The sequence below is a fragment of the Diplotaxodon limnothrissa genome, linkage group LG13, assembly GCF_057381915.1.
Source record: "Diplotaxodon limnothrissa isolate DT_005_m linkage group LG13, D_limnothrissa_male_GT1.1, whole genome shotgun sequence".
Classification (NCBI taxonomy): domain Eukaryota; kingdom Metazoa; phylum Chordata; class Actinopteri; order Cichliformes; family Cichlidae; genus Diplotaxodon; species Diplotaxodon limnothrissa.
Window position 1 is genome coordinate 16,330,922 of NC_140608.1, and position 21,369 is coordinate 16,352,290.

At 41.1% G+C, this 21,369-nt stretch overlaps 1 protein-coding gene across 3 annotated transcripts in view; it reads left to right on the forward strand.

The window, feature by feature from the left end:
• The first annotated feature begins 477 nt into the window (after positions 1–477).
• Positions 478–21,369, forward strand: part of LOC146620100 (uncharacterized) — a 121,161-nt gene continuing 100,269 nt past the window's right edge. For all 3 annotated transcript variants that reach the window (XM_085368762.1, XM_085368763.1, XM_085368764.1), the window contains exons 1-9: positions 478–585; positions 2,948–3,069; positions 3,685–3,759; positions 3,848–3,947; positions 9,357–9,480; positions 9,571–9,846; positions 12,151–12,231; positions 12,837–12,956; positions 14,386–14,442. In XM_085368762.1, coding sequence (XP_085224888.1) covers positions 2,982–3,069; positions 3,685–3,759; positions 3,848–3,947; positions 9,357–9,480; positions 9,571–9,846; positions 12,151–12,231; positions 12,837–12,956; positions 14,386–14,442 — 921 coding nt within the window. In that variant the 5' untranslated portion in view covers positions 478–585; positions 2,948–2,981. The remainder of the gene's footprint in view (positions 586–2,947; positions 3,070–3,684; positions 3,760–3,847; positions 3,948–9,356; positions 9,481–9,570; positions 9,847–12,150; positions 12,232–12,836; positions 12,957–14,385; positions 14,443–21,369) is intronic.

The following is a 21,369-nucleotide window of genomic DNA, read 5'->3' on the forward strand; positions in this document are numbered from 1 at the left end:
CCTTTATTAAACCTGCTCATCATTCCGCTTTATAATAAAGCATAACGTCTTTTTTATAAAGTGATGAATAGCCAGGTAAGCATGGATCAGCATGAATACGCGTTGACACGTTTTGTATTCTGCACATATTTACTTTTAAGCTTGGCTTGGATAATTCTAATTACTGCTAATATAAAAGTACCTTACTATCAAGTAAAGCCACATGCTTAGGGTCTTTATTGGGGATTTTTGATGAAATCATAATACATCAAACGCCGTGCAATACCGTCCCGCACCTGGCTCTTTTAATAACAGTTTGTTTGAACTGCAATTGGGCATTTATTTTACTGAATATCAAAGCTGTTTGACTGTGTGCTAGTCTTGTTTGCTGAACTCTCTGTCAGTGAACATTTCAGTAATAATGACAGAGTGGGAGGGCCACTCGGTGCAACTAATAAGGACAGCGATCGGGCTGGCGATCCCACTGTGACTTTTATTTCCAAGTCTTGGAATCCGGAATCGGACTGGTCGTATCCACACATGGACTATGCTTTTGTCGCGGTTTTTTTCTCTGTTTTCGCCTTAGAGGAAACTTTGTCAGATACTGTAAGTACTTATGGATCAAATTAATTTCACAGTAAACGAAAATTTTAAAAAAGAAGAAGAAAAAACGGCTTAATGTAGAAATCAGCTTGTGAATTTATTGAAAATCCCCTTTTAGCGAGCATATTTTGCTTGTTTTCTCATGAAAGTGTGTTTTTGTTTTTTTATTTTATTTATTTGTTTCCCTACTTAAACTCCCGGCTTCATCCGTGTAACTTGTGCTGGGACCCATGCCTTAGAAACGGCTTATTTCTGATTTTCTTGCAGCTCTGCAGTAGTAAACACGCACCACTTTTGCCTATTTGTTAACCGCAAATTACGTAATATTCTAAACACTGAACGAATATCAAGTGCTACGTTTCATACTTATTAAAAAAATGCTCAAAAGCCCACAGCCAATCAGCGGTCGCGCATAGAAACACGCTTCTTTGAATATTGCATAGTTGCACTGAGTTATTGCCTCTGAGCGAAAGTGGCTGAATGACTGATGGATCGAACAACTTAAGTGCGCACGGTTTTGCCTGGTGCCTGTGATACATACGGGCTCATAGCCTCCGTGTAACTACCTTAAACTGCCCCTGTGTCCGTTTAGTTGATGCGGATATAGAGCAGCTGTGTACCATGCTGCTGCACCGGGGGGAGCGTGTGGGTTTAAAGTTGCAGCTTAACTCGCGCACAGACCTCGATAATATGACTGCGATTTGTAAAGGTGTGGAGTAACTGCGACAGCAGGGTCCGCCTGCAGAGCCGCGTCTGTTGCATGCATTTGCAGAAATGACCAGAATAATATTACTCCTCCACGCAGACACGGAATGTGATACCTCTGTACTGCCTGTGACGCTTGCATAGACTGGCTGTAGGAAGTGGCATGGCCACTTCATTACCGAGCGCCATGATACTGTAGGCCTGCATGTAAAACTTTATGATCAAGTGGGGGAAGGCTTGAAGGGTGGATGGGAATTATGTATGTATGTATAAATGTATGACACGCCTTTCTATTGCCTTTTTTGTAAGATAGATATTGGAATTACCTTAATTTGCTGCAGCTGTATTAGGGCCTTTTGAGATCTTTTTTAGGAATGTCTTCAGAGTTGTCATCCATGGTGGAAATAGATAAAGTCTTTGCAACTACGCTGCCACAAATTTAAAATCCTCCAAACTGCTTATTCATTAGGAGGTCACTTCATACTTTTAATGCATAATTTTAATATAGCACAATAAAACATGAGATTTTATCATGCACAGTACCTCAAGTGCACTCAGATTCTTTTTAACCTGTACAACTTGAAGTCCTTGAAAGTCGTTGAAAAAGCCATGCGAAATTCTTTTACCTTCTGAGTTCATCTGTCAACATTATTTTGGCAGCGCCCCAGTTTTTCAGGCAGAGCAATCTAGTCGTTTCTAAAAGTGTTAGTCTGAAAAGCCCACTAAAGTTGAGGGTGCTTTACCGACTGTACTTTGGAGCAAACACTCACCATCCAGTGCGACTACCCAAAAAATGTGTGGCACCTCTGCAATGGCACGAGAGTAATCCAGAAGATTTTGTTTGGCAGCATAGTGAAATGGTTCAGGGGACTTTGTTGTAACTGGAGGTTTCCAGGTTTGATACTCACATGTGATATCCTTGAAGAACATAGTGTTGATTGAGTACTACATAAATAAAAGATCAAGGCTGTGGCAATATGATCAAGAAGCCAATCCCATATAAAACCCATCGTACAATTACTGTCACACATACTGTAAATATAATTTGGAATATTGATTAAAAAAGAGGAGAGCAGATGAACAGACTGAATGGATTACAAGCTGTAAATGGAGAAGCTTGGCTCGCTGGATAAGCAGAACTTAAAGAGAAACATAGCTAAGTGTAAACACTGCTGTGGTATAAACATCTGAATTCATCACTGTATGAAAACCTTAATTAGAACAAAACAACGAACAACTCGCCAGCTTCACCATGGTGACGGAAATAAATCCAAAGTAAGGCTTTAGGGACATTTGAATGCACAAGTGAGTTAGGTAAAGCAGGAAAATCAGGCGCATGTTAGTGCTGAATTCAATTCTGCAATAATACAACTTGCATATAATATAATGGAGTCATGTTTCTAATAATGAAAAGAAGTGATTAGAATGTGACAGATGTGTGTATATTATTTCTTCCTCACTTGAATGTAAACAACTTTCTACACTAGATTGCTAAATGAATCCAAATAAATTAAAAGATACTGTTGCCCAACATAATAGCATCCTTATAATAAAATGGGCTCATTGTTTTCTTGGCTATTCTCTGTAATACAGCGTGTTTATCCATTGTTTAACTTAACTAAACTGAAGCTGAAATTAAAGCCATGTTGTTTCCATCCAGGTTTTCAGGTGGACTGCTTTCTAGAGCCAGAGCCATGATTTGCTTGTTAAGGTGGACTGCTCTCCTTTGGACTTTAAATTCCATTCCTTGCGCTTTGGGGATGGCAGTGAGCGAACAATCAGGTACATGGGTTTGTTGTCTGCAACGTTTTGCTCCTAACAGCATATTCCTTTTAACAAAATAAGATTATTGATGGTGATATTTTACGAATAAACTACTAGCTCTGGACTCTGATCTTTTATTAATGTCAATTTGAAGAAGATGTAGACAGAAATATTTAGACTCTATTATAATAATAGACATTTGTCTGTGTCCAAATCCATCTTCATCGGTTTTTGTTTGCAATGACTTTACTTGAATCCAAACTTTTGATTGATAAATATGTTACACAACAATCAAAATGCATAAAGCTGATCTCCATTTCATTTTTTGTGAAGTTGATGTAGCCACGTCTCTAAATTGGATCCGACACTCTCGTTTCTTCATTTTTTTTTAATGTTCTAGCAAAACTTTTAAAGATTAACAGAAAAAAACAACAACTTTTAACTGATTTTTCTGGTCTGATGTGTTTTTTCTCCTTAGGAAGTTTTTGCCTTAAAAAAATTACAAGAAATGCACAGTGGAAATTATTTCGTGATGGATTCACTGTCTTTTCTGTAATCCTAGTCAAAAGTGCTTCAAAATATAAATGAACATCTGCACCCAACACAAACAATTTCTCGGTTGCTTTCCCCTAGATGGCTCATGCCCCCCTCTGAGCGTAGAGGAACGCAGGTTTTCTGATGTTTTAGATCGTCCCCTGGAAATCACAGGTAGGTACCGAATGAACACGGTGGCTTTGTGGGGATGTAGACGTCGGCTTGTTCAAATCTAGTAACGCATTGTAATCCTGTCCCGCAGGATTTGATCTCACAGAAATGTTTCTTCTCCGAAAGGGAACAATCGCAGAAGACCTGACATCATTTCGATTAGGAAGCAGTCCACTTATTAAGCCAACAAAGTAGGTAGCATTCACATCTGTGCTAGGGGTGCATGTGTGTGTACATTCTTCATTATTTATGTTCGCATTGTTCACTGGGAGAAAACCTCACAATACAACCATGCTATAAAAATGTGTGTCCAAGGCTATGATCAGTATTGAGCTGCAGGCTATTGCTCTCTGGCTCCTTCATGTGCTTATTTCTTATAACTCAAATATTGCAGGACCTTATGATATTTTACTGCTAATGTGTGTCTTTATTGTGGTGGCTATAATGAGAATTTGAGCTCGCTTTCTTGGATTTGGCTGAAGAAAATCTAAATAAAAATAAACAGTGTAGCCATAACTGAATTTCACAGAAGGCTTGAACTGATGCAACCCAGATACACCCTGCTCAGAGCAATAGTTCTATTTGCCTTGGCTAATAAGGGCAAGCAGTGAGGTGAGCTGGTAGATGGGGAATAATTTGAACAGAATTAATATATATTGCATTTTATTCTTGAAATCTCATAAGGGCAAAAACTGGGACATAAAGGAATGGGAAAAAAGTCCCAAGCTTGTATAATAAGACAGGAATATTAAAATGACTATGTAAATGACACATTCACTTACTGAAGACCTTTATTCCCCAGTCATCTGGCAGGGTCATGATGTGGCGTCACCTTGCTGCTGCTGATGTGACGTGTATAGTAGCATCATATTTTATAGAATTTATAAAAGCCTATTGCCCTTTTTACATTTGTATCACATGAGACCTGGGACATAAGTGAAAGCGCGATGGTTTGCATAACTTATACTGAGGTTTTAAAAATGAATCCTGAGATATTCATTGTTTTGTGTCCTCGGGTTGTAACAGTGAAAGAGAACACTTTGTCATTCTTCCAGGAGGGCAGGATATTTTTAGTATTTTTATATGCAACTGTAAACATTTACTGCCTCCCTCTCTCTCCCCCTCTCCCTCCTTGGCTGGGTGAAAAAAAAATCTTTGAGCCAGGTGATTTGTGATCTGCTTCCCTGTTCAGTCAACCAGCTGAAAATACATTCACTTCAGCCCTTCACTCAGTCTGGGCCCATAGTGCAAGAAGATGCTGCCTCTCGGTGACGCTGCTGACAGTGGCATTGGTTATAGTGGCAGGACTGCGATCCCTCTCATATCCAATTATCTAAGTGCTTTGACAGGTGATACTGCATGTCAGCTGAGGAGGGAAAGCGAGGGCAATTGCACGAAGCAGGAGGCCCCAGTGCCCCTGCCACAGCCAGTAAAACATTGCTCACTCCTCTCGCAGCATATGCAGCAATAGATGCGTAGATATGGCTGATGTTCTGCCCACTCCTTGGCACAATACACATTACGGTTCATAGATCACTGCTGACACGCTCGTGGAACATTTGTGTGAGGGAGCACATTTGCCCGGCAAAAAGCAACACATATTCATCCATAGAGTATTAAAGCAGAGTGTTGCAGTTGCTCCCAGCATTTTTATAGCTTATTTATGTCTGCTCTGGCTCTCTTTGGATCATATACTAACTTGTGTCTCACATCTGAAATGCATGTTGGTCTATGGACTACATTTTAAATATGTTTAAATGGTTCTCAACTGTCTGTCTTACATATTGTTGTACATAGTTTAGCAACTCAAGCTCTTCAAGCTTCAGTAGAATTTGCAATAGACTCCATTTTTGTGCTCAAATCGGAACCAAGTTCTGCTTTCGAGCAGGTACTGTAGCTTTTGTGGGGTGTTTTTGTTAACAATGCAAATCAAGCAAAACAGGAATTTAATCAGCACTTCTTTTTAATGTGACTGCAAAATCTTATAATGTAGCTTATGCTGAGATTTGTTTAGCAACCGACAGTTTTAGCAATTTGTAACTGTTGTGGCAGCTTATTCATCATACAGGCTTACTGTGGTCTACTAGTTTACTAGTTTATATTCTACCTGGGTTGCCAATAGGGAAGTTGCAGAGTGCCCTCTTTGCTTTAACATTAACTTGCTGTTTGGTTATGCAGAGCTATCAAAACCATGTAATTAGTAATTACTCCCATTTAGTACCTTTGCCCTACATGTAAATTGTGCTTTAAGCACAGCCATTGCATTAAACTTCTGACCAAGTGTCCATATGTGTCATGGTCGGCTGTGTGGCAGGCAGGAGTAGGACCCAAAATGCAGGACTCACAGGCACGAGGGAATAAACTCAAAAGGCAGCTTTATTGCTGAAGAGGCAGAACATAGGAAATACAAAACTAAACTGGGAAAACTACAAACTAAGAATTCACAGAGAGACACAGGGAGATCCACACACGGCATGAGGGTGAACAGACGTTAACGATGCGACACCGAGTAGGGGAAGACACAGACACTAAATACAAGAGGTGAACGGAGCAAAGAGGAAACAGCTGGGAGACACGGCTGACGTAGATTACACTGACGAGACAGGGAGAGCACAAAGCTGAACGCACTGACAAAGGACACAGACCTACAAAATAAGACAGGAAGCACACGCCAGACAGAGACAGACTCGTAAACAGGCATAATGACGTCATGGACAAACAGAGGGACATACGGGCAGAGAAGACTAAGCACAGGCAACCTAAACCAAACATAAGGGCAAGATAACAAAACCTAAACCAGAAATAATCATCATCAACATCATCAGATAACTAAAGAATCAGAATATAATTGTAATCAAAACAGTATCACCAGAAAATAACTAATCCATAATGCAAAATAAACCAAAACATAAGAAACTCAAAATACTGGGTCCAACGGACCCAGAACCGTGACAATATGTTAGGATTTGGACGAGAAGCTGCTTCACTATTGCCACAACACCAAAAACGCCAAAGGATACTTCTGGGATGCCAGTGGCTTTGACACCATAGGAATGAGGATGAGCTCGTCTTACAAAACCTAGCTACCTTCGTGCACCTCAGCTGTACAAAGTAAAATGTCTATATTCTAGATCAAATCCATGCCAGTAAAAAAAACTCTTCTACCGAACGTAAACACATAAGGTGGGCTCACGTTGGGAAAAAGAAGTAATAGCCATTTGGCGCTTGAATGATGGATCTAGGGTAAAAACTGACACGGTAAAGTCAACTTTGAACTGCGCAGAGATTGAATGTCAGTGATAAGGACGCGAGCCAACTAGGCTTGCATTTGAGATTTGATTGTTTCAGCTGTAGCAATCTGATTCCTCTAGCTCAGTTTAAAGACTCTTCTTGGATAGGATTTATTACAAGGCAGGAGACTTAAGTCTCTTCCATAAGATTGCCTGCCAGAAAAGTGGTGTTGCTGTGATAATTCTGTCAAACCATTGTGTCAGCCAAGCAACGCAGACAGTCAAAAGCACGTTCCAAGAGTGGTGACAGTTTTCAGAAAGCACATGATCACTCCTTATAAAAATGGAATTAGCTCTGAGTGTAATTCTTGTATCAGGGTGTTACTGTGCGTGATCTTGTGTGCTTCTCTTATTATGGTTGTGCACACACAAAACTATTGTAATGCTCTGAGGTGTTTTTCCTCTGCTCTCCCTTACTGCTATGGACGTTCCATTGCTTTGGCTTGAAACCAGACCCTACTTCTTCACACTGTAAAATACAAGCCTATAGTAAACAGTCATTATAAGGTTTGCATTGAAACGAAGATTTACTAATGAATGCGATCTGGAATGCATTTCTTTTTGTTCCAAAGTGTATTTCCCAATTCAAATTATTTTTATTCAAATGGGACTTGTAAAAGAAAATGCTGGCAGGATCACTTACAGCATGTTGTGGAAGTGTTTTGCATGTGTACTAGGGAAATTGAATGCAAATCCTTCTAAGTCATGCAGAGTAGCACTTTCCCAAAGAATCAGACAAGCAGTGTCAAAACAAGTAACACAGAGCTCCACATTTGGCCACTTAACCACCGGGGCAGTCAACATGAGGTCAGGGTTGGCGTAATCACATACAGAGATTATAAAAAGCTGTTTTGGCTGTGAACCAGGAGAAATAAATGGAAATTTTCTTTCTTTTTTTTTTTTAAAATTCACTCATTATCACCTACTAAATCATGCCGAGTAGCATTTTACCAAATAATTAAACTGTGGTCAAGGTAACCAACCCTGAACTCCAGGTTTAGCCACTTAGCCATAGCAGTCAACACAATGTCATGACCTTTAACCCTCTAGCCTCTCAGAGAGAACTGTGCCAGCCCAGTGAAAGAACTTTGTGAAAAAGGGTGTAAAGTGTGGTACGAATAAGAATTCTCTTTTATTTTATGATGTTTCTTGCTCCTTAAAAATGATGTGTAATCCATTTAGTACAAATAGGTACTGTATGTGCAGCCTTAAAATGTTCTGCACTGCATTTATTTTCAGAATCTCACTTTTCTAAATTGCCACGTCACTTTTGATATTGAATTGCTGCTGAAATAATCCTTTAGCCCTTAGGCAACAAATGACCTTCCCAGTCCTCGGCCCCTCACGGAAGCATTTGATTTTTCAGGAGCTTTAACTTGGAGCATTTATCATTTTAGTCATGTACCGTGCACACCAAAAAAATCGCAAAGAATTCAAGGGACACAATAGAAGAGGGTAGGAAGCTCTGAGAGAATAGGAGATGATATATTGGAGTGAAAACTAATTTCCAACCTGTCTGAGGAAACACTCTCTCTCGCTTCCTCCCCCAGGCTGTGCTCTGCCTTCTCAATGACCTTATCATTGCATTATTATTATTTTTGCTGATCTTGATTTATTATGTTTATGCTCTTCCACTTTTGGCTGTTAATTTGAGTGTGGAGTTGGGTTATAGGTTATAGTATTTTGAAGGATATAATGTTTTTTGTTTTTTGTTTTTTTTAGCACAACGTATAAAATAGTGAAAGAGAGTGAGGGTGTGGGCTGAGCAATGAGTTAGTGAATAAGATGTAAATCATTTGGGAGTGGGTATGATTTGAAATATGATATTGTTTTTCTTATATATTCCAGTTTTTTTCTGTGTATTTTTCTTCTGCTGGAGGAAAGGAAAGGTGTGTTATTTGACTTTACAGAGTGGCTGAGGTCATAGACATAAACCCTCTGTAACTGTGGGTGTGCGTCGTATGTCAGCGAAGTAAAAGATTGACTTCTGTGACTTTGGATCAATGTCTATATGCTTTCATCCATCTGAGTGACAGGGAAGCCTGTATAAAATACATCAAGCTAAATGGAATTAAGTTTGTCAGGTTTATTTATGTGGATGTCTCTTCAGCAAGAGGATACTGAAATTATATTGATCACTGAAGCTGATTGGCTGGTTCATTATTCAGTCCCTGAAAGCTTTAAAGTGCCTTACATTCTGCACTGAGAAATTAAACCGGACACTGTTATTCAATTTTTTAAAATTATTTCAAAGTTAAATTTAATATTGGTGCTCTGTTGGAATGTAACTGTTCCTGATGTTCTTTTTAGACTGATATTTCCAAATGGGCTTCCAAGTGAGTACTCCCTTGTCTCCATCTGGCGGGTAAGAAGAACTACAAAAAAAGATCGGTGGTATCTTTGGCAGATATTTGATCAGTCAGGAGGCAGTCAGGTTAGTGCCAATATATATTTTAATTGTGTGTAATAGTTTGAGTATGTACACAGATATGGTGCGGTGACAGTCCTCTTCTTTACATCTCAGGTAAATGTTGTGGTTGACGGCGACAAGAAGGTGGTGGAGTTTTCTTTCCAGAGCCTGCTGAGGAACACTCTCCGCTACACTTTTAAAAGCCGTGACCTCCATGCCCTGTTTGATCGCCAGTGGCACAAGCTGAGCATTTCTGTACAGACCAACGCTGTCTCCATTTACATGGACTGCAAGCTAATAGAAAGAAGAGCGACTGACGAGAGGGCCAGCATCGACCCCAGTGGGCGCACACTGATCACAACACGAATAGAGGATGGACGGCCTGTAGATGTATGTCCCATGATAAACATGTGTGGAGCACGTTTTTTTTTTCTCAACTGCAAATTTAGCAGTTTGTTATTCAATATGTTCACTTGTCCAATATGAAAGCACCCCTACTGCTTTCAAACAACATTCAAAACATGTGTCAGGTGCATCTTAATCAGTTTAAGTCTTCAGTTTTACACATGTTCATGACATACTCAACACATACAGTGCTGTGCAAAACTCTTGGGCCACTCCTCATTTCTTTATATTTTGTTCCCAGTGAGACAGGCTCGAGCAGTTGCTCTTCAGTCTTTCTGAAGGTCTTTCAGAGTTTTTCTTTGGACATTGGATACTTTTTCATTCATTTTCAGTCCACTCCTTGTAACTTCAGGGGATTATTTTATTTATTTGTCAAGACACTTAAATCATAAATCAATCTTGTGTCTACACATAATAGATAATTTGGGAAAGAACCAATTTAAAAAATATCTTTAGGCACTTTGTTTCTAGCAGATTGGTGCCAAACACATATTTTTCCCCCATTTCAAATGCCTGTCAAACAGTCCAGTTTGACAGGCATAAATATTGTTTTTGCACCAATAAGGTGATTCCCAAAGAACCAGATAATTTCAGAAAACTGGACAATTGGAAAGCACAGCTATTTACAACAGATGAACATGATCTGAAAGTCATGTCCTTAAGAAATAGGGGGGGAAAGCAACAAAGATCTGACAGATGCATCTGGCCCATTTGTTGATCCGTCTACGGTTCACTGAAGCCTCAACAGAAATGGCCAAGGAAGAGGAACAGGGAGAAAAGGCTTAGCTATGCTAAATTACATACACAGCCACAAAGTGGCAAAAGGTCTTATGGAGTGATGAATCCAAATTTTAAATTTTGGGGTTCAAATTTATGGAGCAGGTTTGCAGAAAAGCAAATGTCTACAATCACTTGTAAAATATGGTGGAGGCTCTGTAAGGGTTTCAACCAGTGGTGTTGGGGATCTTGTCAAAACTGATGGAATCATGAACACAGAAAAGTACTGGGATGATATGAGATGATGTGGGATGATCTTGAATGAGAACATATTAAAAAGCAACCAACATCCAAAGAAGAGCTTTGTATCCAATGTATCCAATTTTCCTAGCGAAAACGAAAAAAGGAGGGGTGGCTCATAACTTTTCCACCATACTATAATAGATGGATGCTTCTACTGTAGTGTAAGCTTTTAATGTCCCCTTTTGAAAGCTTGTTTTTCGGCTGTCGGCACCTTGTTTTTTTAATCATTTGCATGAGAGGAGGGAGCCTTTTTTTTAGCTAACACTAGCAAGAATGGTTAGCAAGCTACATCTATAGACAATTGGGTTGCTATTAAACAAACAGATAAAATACATGAAATTCAATCAACAGAACTGGAGCAAAAACGTCTTGGACAGGCTTTTAGTAAAGTTTAACCACACAACAAGCCATATCATTTTTCAGATAAATGAATTAAAAATAATCTAAAGGCTACCAGCACCAGAAACAGTCCAGAGATCCAGTTACATCCACCTGTGTGAGTAGAGTTAGCAGACAACTAGCAGCCTAGTCTTCACCCACCTGTCACTTCAAGCAGCAGCAGCGCTTTTAATGCAAATGGGTGACCTATAAACAAAGTAACTCCTGTACAGCTTTTACAAAAGTGGGAAATTAGTTAAAAAGAGCATATTTATTCACTTTTATTCAATAATGCAGTACTGGAGAAGAAAAGTGTTTACTGTGCTGAGCAGTAACCATGTTTATTCATGTTTATTCAAGTCAGGCACTTTAGCACTGGAGTCTGTTGGGTTGCTTTTGGAGTCAGCCTGAAGTGACTATTCAGTGAACTGCATTTGTTGGCACTTCCGCATTGGCTTCATTTTTCAGCCCCGGAGGTGGCCAAAGTGCCAAAAACAACAAAAGGTCACCTTGCCATTAGGTCAGCCGTGCCTCTGGATAGACCTTGGCTTAAGAAGGATTAACAGCTGACTTTTTATCCTTTGTGACTGATAATAGTATAAGTAACACCTCAAAAAAACCAACAACATAGGTTTCAAATTCTCCTCTGAACCAGTTGCAAGTCATGCGGAAGTTGAAGCTTTTTAAAAATATATGTTATGTTTTTAATGTGGTGCTTTGGAGATGTTTTGCAGGCGACAGGAGTTGCAGCGTTGGGACATTATGGCTACAGTAGCTGACAAGTGAACAAATTGTGCTGTCTGAGCCAGTGAAGTGTAGACATTTGTCAGTTAAAAGAGGAGCATGACGAGATGACGAAACTGTTGAATAATGCTGTGATTGTCTCCACAGATTGAACTGAAACAATTTCTAATCTACTGTGACCCTTACATAGCTGAGCTGGAAAACTGCTGTGAGCTCCAGGACCCAAAGGTAAAACGCTTTAACGCCTCAGAAAACAACTGAATTTACTATTATTATTATTTTTATTTACAATAAAGACTAAGAGCTAATGAGCTGTAAAAAAAAAGACATTTGTGTTTTGTTATGCATTTCACAAGTAAGAAAATAAATTAGGTTACTTTTTTTCTTTAAAAAGTGAAAGACATTTAAGCTTCTTGGTAATCGTGTGCCACATACTGTACGGCTCAACTTTAACCATTACATAAAAGTGTAAGAAGATTTTTGTGTCATCCAAAAGAACGCCCAGCCCCAGTTAGAAATGAAATAAGATAGAACTTCTATCATCATAAAATCATTAAGAGCTAATGTTACGGTGATTCCAAATGGAGACGTGACCTTTGAACTCTTGTCATTGCATCTCTCCCTAAGCATCCTGCCATGTCAGTGTAAAGTTACTCTTAGAGAATTCTCACAACCTTGAGAAGCGCTTATGACAGGTTGTAAGCTTCACATAAGCATAAAAAGGTTGTCTGGGTTAAGTGTGCTGCACGTGACAGTGGCTTGATTTTTTTTTTGCCCTGAAGCAAGAACACAAAGGAAAGCGTCTAAGTAGTGAAATTTCTGTATTGATCCAGTGTGGAGCCGAGAGGACATTTAATGGGACTGCCCCTCCCCTGGTTACAGCTCAGATCCCCTTGATGCTGTCTCAGCCAGCCCCACAGTCCATTGACAGATGTCACTGTCCAGCTGAAAAGGTACACTCAATTCAACCCAGCAGGGGCTTCTAATTGAGTGAATGTAATGGCTGCTGAAACTGAGCCAGCCTTTGAGTTGACGCCACGTGTACTCAATCCGATATGGGCATTCTAGAGACATTTAAACACCATTTATATCAAAAACTATTTTTCTGCAATGCCAACCAAACACATTACAGTCTAAATGTATTTACAAATGCAGCTATAATTCTCCCAAGCATGGCAAATATGCACTGTGCAATAGATCTGTGAAGCTGTAAGGAATTCTTTCACCTGCAGATATTAATGTTGCCTTCAATAACAAACTAAGACGGTACAGCCGCAAGGTGATGTCTTTTATCAGTGGAAATAGATGTGAGATACTGGAATATACTCGGATAGTAAAAAAAAAAAAAGATTGTATTTTTAAGTAACATATGACTAAAAACATCATTGCTTACTGCAGGTGCAGTATATTACTTGTATTTTTTTACTGGCAAAACAGAAGCAATATTTCTGTTATTTCAAATGCAGTTATGGTCCGATGCTTATACACACTCATCATGCACGTGAATGTCGTGGTAATTTGGGGCTTTTTAAATTTCTTTGAATTGTTCTTTTTCCAAGTTGGAATAACTGTACAACATATATCTTTAATCACTTAAAAAAACAAGAATTTGGTGCATAAGTTTCAGTTTATTTTGGATTTTCTTTCATCCACATAAGGTGAAAAGTATACATACAAGCTCAAATATATAAATATATTCGCAAAACACTAATCTGGATTAGTTGGTGCTTACAGTGTCTTTTGACTTGACAAAGCCAAGTCCTATTGACATCTTACTAATAGTGTGATTGATTACAACTGGTAGTTTCTCTTTGCCAGCATAAAAAAACTGACGAATATCACAAAAATGGGAAAGTCCAAGGTTTTGGATAAAGCCGGCTAACATTAAGGTCGAGGAATGGCTTCACAACAAAATCTACCTAAACACTATGTCTGTGCCAGGATATCAACCACTTTAAATGTACTCTACCAGTTCTGCCAAGAAGAGTGGTCAAATAACCAGTCAGGATTCTGCCAAAAGCACCTGGTTGAGGTGCAACTTCCTAAGGGAAATTTAATCACATTTTAGTGGGTGTGTATGGATATTTGAGGCTGTGTGTAGGCTCTGACCCTGTGTGAATTGGAGAAAATCCAAAATAAATTCAAACTTTTGCACCCAATTGTTCTTTTTTTAAAGTCATTAAAGATGTATGCTGCACAATTCTTCCACCCTGGTAAAAAGAAAATTTCGAAGAAATCATTAAAAGCCCAGTATTACCATGGGATTCGTACCCACGATGTGTGTAAGTAAACAGCTGACTGCAACTGTATGTTAAAAGATTCATGCTGTTGATATAAATGTGTCTATGTATAGTTTCAGTCCTGCATGTTATGTGTGCACAGGCTGGTCTTCCAGGCGTAGCTGGACTGCCAGGACAAAAAGGAGATAAAGGGGAAAAGGTAAGGGCCAGATTTTTAGTGCTTTTTGATAAATGTGTTTGTCTTGACATCTATTCAAGGGAAAATGGAGTTGTTCAGGAAATGTTAGTGATTTCACAGAAGTCTCAACTTGATCTTGTCAGCATTGTGTTCAGCACCTTTATTGCAAATGACCATAGTTTTGTTCTCAGATACTCTTAGCTGCAGCTCTGGGTTTGCTTTCTGGGCAGTGTTGCTGGTTTTCCAGGACAGCTACAAGGTCTAAATGTCAAGAAAGACAGAAAGGCCCCGTAGGACGCATTTATACTTCATTGTTAGAGGAAGAGAAATAGAGCTTTCTTTCAGCAGGGAAATATCTATATTGGAATGCCTAGCAAAGTCCATGTTCTGCAATCAAGGTCCTTTGGAGAGGCTACTGTGCAATTATCTGCAAGCATTCACATTTTCTCCCAAATATCCCAAGCAGTGTGAATTGGTAAATCATACATTTGTTCAATCACTTGAAAATTGGTGTAGTTTAAAAAAAAGATTCATGACAGCTCAATAGACAAGTGGAAATGTAAATTGTAAATGCCCAGTCACTGAAAATTGTGGGTGTCACGTCAGTTGGAGGACAAGAAAAACATGAAGGAACCATCAAATACCGAGACAAAAAGTGTTATTATTCCCTAGACAAATCACATTGTTTGGAGAGTCAAATCCCCTTTTAGCTGCCTGTACAAGGTTAAAAAGTGACAAAAGGGAGAAAGCTCTGAATGAAAAGAATTCACAGGGACGAGCAGGTGGTGGTACTGTACGCCTGATAAGACTATATGGCTTTTGGGGGTCAGTATCCTAATTACCATGATGTGGCTGTGGGATTAAGATATGTAGGATGACTGTAAGAGTTTTTGTTCCGTGAAAACCAGTCATTTCTGCAAGGCACAAAAGCATCATTTTAAATCATTTATACCTTTAGCATCCAACTCTGGAATTTGTAATCGGGCTTTTTTGAGCTTTCTACACCGTGAGTTGTTACTGCTGCTAAAGAGGCATCGTGATTAGTGCTGGTAATCCTTTGAACAGCACCAAAAATGTACTGCCTGTGTGCAAGCATATGATTATAGATTGTTTTTCTTTCTAGCAGAGTAAAAAGGACTATATTTCGTCACTTTTGCATGCCAGTTGTCACAATGTCACTGAAAATCTGGAGACACTGAACATCTGTAATTGTTAGAACAGATACATAACAAATAATAAAGACATGGATGCTTAATCCTTTTAACTTTTTTAGCTTTTTATTTTGTTAGCTGATGTTTAAAATAGGCAGCGATCATTTTAAATATCATTTTTAAACTAGCTTTGTTTAAGAAAGAAAGAAAGAAGCAAAGGAAAACAGGTTGCTCTAATCAAATACGTTGATGTGCTATAATTGGCCTCTAATGATTCTTTTTTTTTTTTTTTTTTTTTTTTTTTTTTTTTTTTTTTTTTTTTCTAAATGACATCAGAAACAGCAGTATGCGACATTACGTGATGGCAGAGCTTCAGTTCATCCTTTGTCATTTTTTTTTTTTTTTTTTTTTTTTTTTTTTAATAAATAGGACAGGGGGAATGAATGAGAGAGAGAGGGGGAGAGAAAGAAAGAAAACCAAAGGGGAGAAGAGACGGTGAGAAGGGGGGGGAAGAGAGACAAAAAAAAAAAAACTCCTGGGTCACCTGTATGGAGAAAAAAAAAACAAACAAACAAACAAACAAACAGAGGAGACAGCAAACAACAAAGAGCAACATAATAATAGAGAAAACAAAGCACCATCACAATAAACTAGCTAGTCATAGATATCAGTATTTACTAAGTAATAAACAATATTGTGCAGCACGCAAGATAGACAGCGCACAGTGTGCTTTGAGGCAGCAGCCAAGAAAGCTTTAGTCCGCGTCTGTGAATACCCATGTGTGCATACCTGTGTGGATCAGCATGCTTGCATTCCAAAGGTTTCTCCATGTAATGATCTGCTAGGGAGTGTGGGGGGGCCTCAGCCCCGTCCTCCAGGGTGTGAAGCGGGTATGGAGGAGATCAAAACTCCAGACATCCAGAGGCCCCCAGAACACAAAAGACCATGGAAGACCAACAGAGGGGCAGCCGCGCCACTGTTCCAGTAAGAGCTGAGGAGAGTCCCAGATGAGGGCTCACTCAGCAGCCGCGGAGCAGAAGCCAGGGGGGGTTGCAGTGACGCGCCCGTGAGCTCCGCCGGCCCCCAGCTGCGCCTGAGTGACCGAGCCCTAGGCCGAGAGGCCGGGGGCACCCCACCTCCAAAGGGGGGCCCGAGCGAGCCCCAGGCCCCAGGCCCCGACAAGCGGCCGCCAAGGAGTGAGCCGGTGTGTACCCGGACGCCCACCCCCAGACACAAAGAACCACCAACACACCGACACCTGAGGGAGTCCGCCACCGGCAGGGGAAGTGGTGGTGGGTGGAGATAGGCCTCCAAACCTTGGAGGGCCTGAGGTGTCCCCAGAGAGGTGGCGTCTGATACCCAACCTGACATATAGACACAGACATACAGGCACACACAGACACAAACATCCATTCCCACCCTCATGCTCTCATATGCACTCACTCCACACTCAACCAACGTGGAGACAGACATAAAGAGACGCTGTACACACAATCACACTCCCCAAGCGTACTCTACAATCCGGGTCTAGGTACCCTTGCCCCTGGAGGGGGGAATTGCACCCAGACCCAGGTGGTGTTACCCTTTTCCCTGCGGTGGGGAGAGGCAGACCACCCCGACTCCGCAGCAGCAGGGAGGCCCCACACCCCAGACCGCAGTCGGACGGCCAACTCCTCCTACTAGCCCTCCCGCTCCAGCAGGCCGCAGAGAATGGGGGTGGGAGAAGACTCCAAACCTCCCTCCACCCGCTCATTGTAGTGTTGATGCATATGTGTTCTAAGGTGCAATTAAAACCCAGGAGGGCATGGAGCTACCTGCCAAGGAGCAGCAGGTAAGCGCATAGTCCCTCCTGCTAACCCTCAATGACTAAGTGTATTTAAAATTGAGAGGTGGGCAACGACGTCAGGGGTGAGGTATACACCCTGATGGTGATTTGGACTCCGTGATTGTGCCCACCCCCAAGATCCTATATGTATGTGTAATGAGAGTGTGAATAATGTGAATGTCTAAGATGTGGGATAAAATTGAGGCAGAGGCAGCCAGAAGGGGACAGGGGGGGGGTGGTAGCCTCCTCTGCACCCTGGTGACATACCCCCACTCCAAGGCCCTGCATGTGTGGGTGGTTGTGGAGGAGCGGGAAGAGGGAGGCAGCTGGAGATGGGGAGGGAAGGAAGGGAGGGGCAGGTAACCCCTCCCTGGGGCCAGCTCCCCCGCTGACCCCAGTAGGCACTCCCACCCTCCGCGACCCGCCAGGGAAGGGGGGCCCAGGCCCATCAGACCGGGGCCCAGTGCAGTAGCGCCCCCCGGCTCCACAGAGCCCTGGACAGTCCACCCAACCCCACCACAGAGAAAACTGCACCCACCCCACCAACCACACATCTTCCAGACTACATAAGACGGTAAACGCCCAGGCTGAGATCTTCCTCCACCTCTCCTGTATCTCCCCCTCCTGCAGAGAGTTCCTGAGAGAAGAAAGCTCCTGCCAGATGTGACCATCCCCCCCACCAGTTGAAGAGCCCCCCAGGCGGCTCGATGCACCGGCGGCACCCTGCTCCAGGGCCGGGCCCCCATGCACCCACCCGCCCACAACCCCGGCAACACACCAACCAGGACCCGAGCCCCCGAGGCCCGGCCCGGGCCCCCGCCCAGAGACGGAGCACCCCCAGAACCTCACGCCCATCCCGGACCCACCCAGGGGCAGCCAGGTTGCCAGGTCAGTAACCCACGTCCGTCAGCACAGACCCTCCCCTAGCCCCGCTGCACGCAGCCGCGAGGAAACAGTCACCTGAGAGCCAACAGAGCCCTCAACCGGACGTGACCGCTACCCCGGGTTGAGCCCCCCAAGGAAGATGCCTCCGGGGAACCCCCCGACGCCCTAAGCCTGTCCCTACCCCCTCACCAATCACAACAGTGAAGGCGGGACCAAACTATGACCCCCCACCCCCACTAGGTGATGGAGCTGATAAAAGGGGCCCAGAGCAATTGATCTGATGTGGTGGCAGAGGCTGTGTCAAGACTAATGTAATCTAATAGATAATTTCTATATTGGTTAGAATTAAGATTATTTTTATTTTTCCAGTTCATGAGGACTGTTTTCTTGGCTATGCATAGGGCAGTGAAGATCATATGGGCTATATTCTTTTCTGAAGTGACATTATCTAAGCTGCCCAACAAACACACTAATGATTCTTAAATGACCCAGCAGAGATCGGTTCTCAAGCTGTAATGTGTCTGTGCATTTGGAATGTGGTTGAAGTGCTGGTGATTAATTAGTTTCTGGTAATTGGTGTGGGTATTTAAAGTGGGTAAAATATAACAGGCTGCTGGTTCAGTTTGCAGTATAGCAGGCACTGTGCAAGTTGTCAGTGCTTTTGTTACATCAAAAAATAGCCATTTAATGTCCCAGTAAGTGTTAACCTGGTACCTAAACGATGTCCAAATAGCACTTTAGCACATATCTTTTATCTGTCTACAAATAAACCAACAATAATTTGAACATGCTTCTCACCCAGGGCCCTTCCTTTTTTATTGTTATTATTTTTCTGCAGGCCACATCGTGCGCTATGACTCAGTTACTCATACTGTTAACACCTGAAATCTAATTTCAGGTTTTCAACAAATCAATACTTGGCAAGATTTGTTTACTGACTGAACAACAAAATTTATAACAAATCCTATTACTGGCTTGAACACTAAATCAATGGCGTTAAGCAAAGACATGATCAGGGGCCACACATTCATGACTAAGCCATCTCGTTCAATCAGTTAACACACCACCGGTATTAAAAGCAGAAGCTAAAAAGAACCCTGGCGATTTTTTGGTAGTTATATTAGACCAGCTGTTGCGACTGCTGATCAGATAAATGTGATTTTGCTGCCACATTGAATAGAAACTTATACATGAGCTAAACTAAGAGCTAGGCACACTTCATTTACATTTCTAATATAGTTCTATTTTCACCTTTTTTTCTTGATCTTTTTATTCACCTCTTCAATCACTTTTTATTCATGCTATGATGTAGTAAATTAGCTGCTCAAAGTGCAGAACACACAAAAACCATCCATCCAGCCACTCTCTTATGCTTATCTAATTCAGGGACGGGGGAGCTGGTGCCTTTCCCCGCTCCTGTAGGGTGAGTGCTGGGGTACACACTGACAGCTTTCTAGTGTGACACAGAGCTACAAAAATCATTTTCAATAAAAATATAATCTGCAATTCAAGTTGAATACTTGTTCATATGCAGATGACAATTGAAATCAATACTTCAGCTATAGCAGCATGAAACCATCTGTGTACTGACAGTAAGATACACACACTGGACACTTTATTAGGTATACCTGTTCATCCACTTAATGATGCAAAAATCTAATCAGCTGATGACATGGCAGCAACATGGCAGATCAGTGTATTTAGGTGTGCAGACATGGTCAACACAGCCTGTTGTTAGAACTTAATTATAAGAATGGGGAAGAAAGGTGGTTTAATTTACTTTGAATGTTGTTGATTTGAGAGATCTGGTCGGTAGTGCCAAACAGGCAGAACCTGCTCATCTGCTGGGATTTTAAATCCTGTAAACCCTTAAAAAATTATAGGATTTGTGAGGAATGGTCTGAAAAAGAGAAAATGTCAAGTATGCAGCTATTCTGTGGATCAAAATGCCTTGGTGATCTCACAAGTCAAAGGAGCATAGCCAGAGTGCTTTAAGCTGACCAGCCAGTGTGTGCAGAAGAGCATCTCTGAACTGTCTGAAGTTACGTTGAAGCAGATGGGCGACATCATCAGAAGACCACACTGGGGACCACTCAACTAAAAAAGAGAAAAACTGAGACTACAATTCACATGGGGTCACCCAGAATCAGAAAATAGAAGATATAAAAAATGTCACCTGGTCTAATAAGTTTCTGTTGCAACATTTGGAAAATTGTCAGAATTTGGAATAACTAACTTAAAGCATGGATCCATCCTGCCTTTTATCAATGGTTCAGGCTGGTGATGAATGGAGAATATTTTCTTGGTACATTTTCAGCCCCAGATAGGCATCATTTTTGCTGACCATATCCACAGTGTACCCATCTTCTGATGGCTGCTTCCAGCAGTATAATGTGCAATATCACAAAGCTTAGATTATCTCAAACTGGTTTCTTGAACATACCAATGAATTCTCTATACTCGAATGTACTTAAAGTGCCTCCACAGTCACCAGATGTCATTCCAATAGAGTACCTTTGAGATGTGGTAAAGCAAGAGAGTCACATCATGGATGTGTAGCCAACAAATCTGCAACAACAGTGTGATGCCATCGTGTCAATATGGACAAAAATCTATGTTAAAGTTTTCCATTGTGCTGTTAGATTGATACTGTGAAGAATTAAGGCTTTTCTGAAGGCACAAGGGTCCAACCCAGTACTAACACTGGGTAGCTAATAAAGCTGCCAGTGAGCATATACTAATGTAGCTAATTTGGCGTTTTAATTAGTCCACAAACCACACATTGAAAGATGATCAATAGTTTTGGTCACCCAATTGTGAAACTGTAAGAGTTATGATTTTGATTTGTCAGGCTGATCTACATGTGATGTCAAACAGTGTAGGCTGTATTCTATTCACTGACAGTAGCTAACCTTTCTACACAAGTGGCAGTTTGTTCTTATAATATTAATTATGCTTTGATAGTCAGTCATTTATTTATTTATTTTATCTTATTTACACTGGCCTTGTTGTAGATTCATCTGTGTGGTATATTATGGTAGCATTTCACTTCTTCTACGTTATATTTAATTCTCATTGATCCCTGAG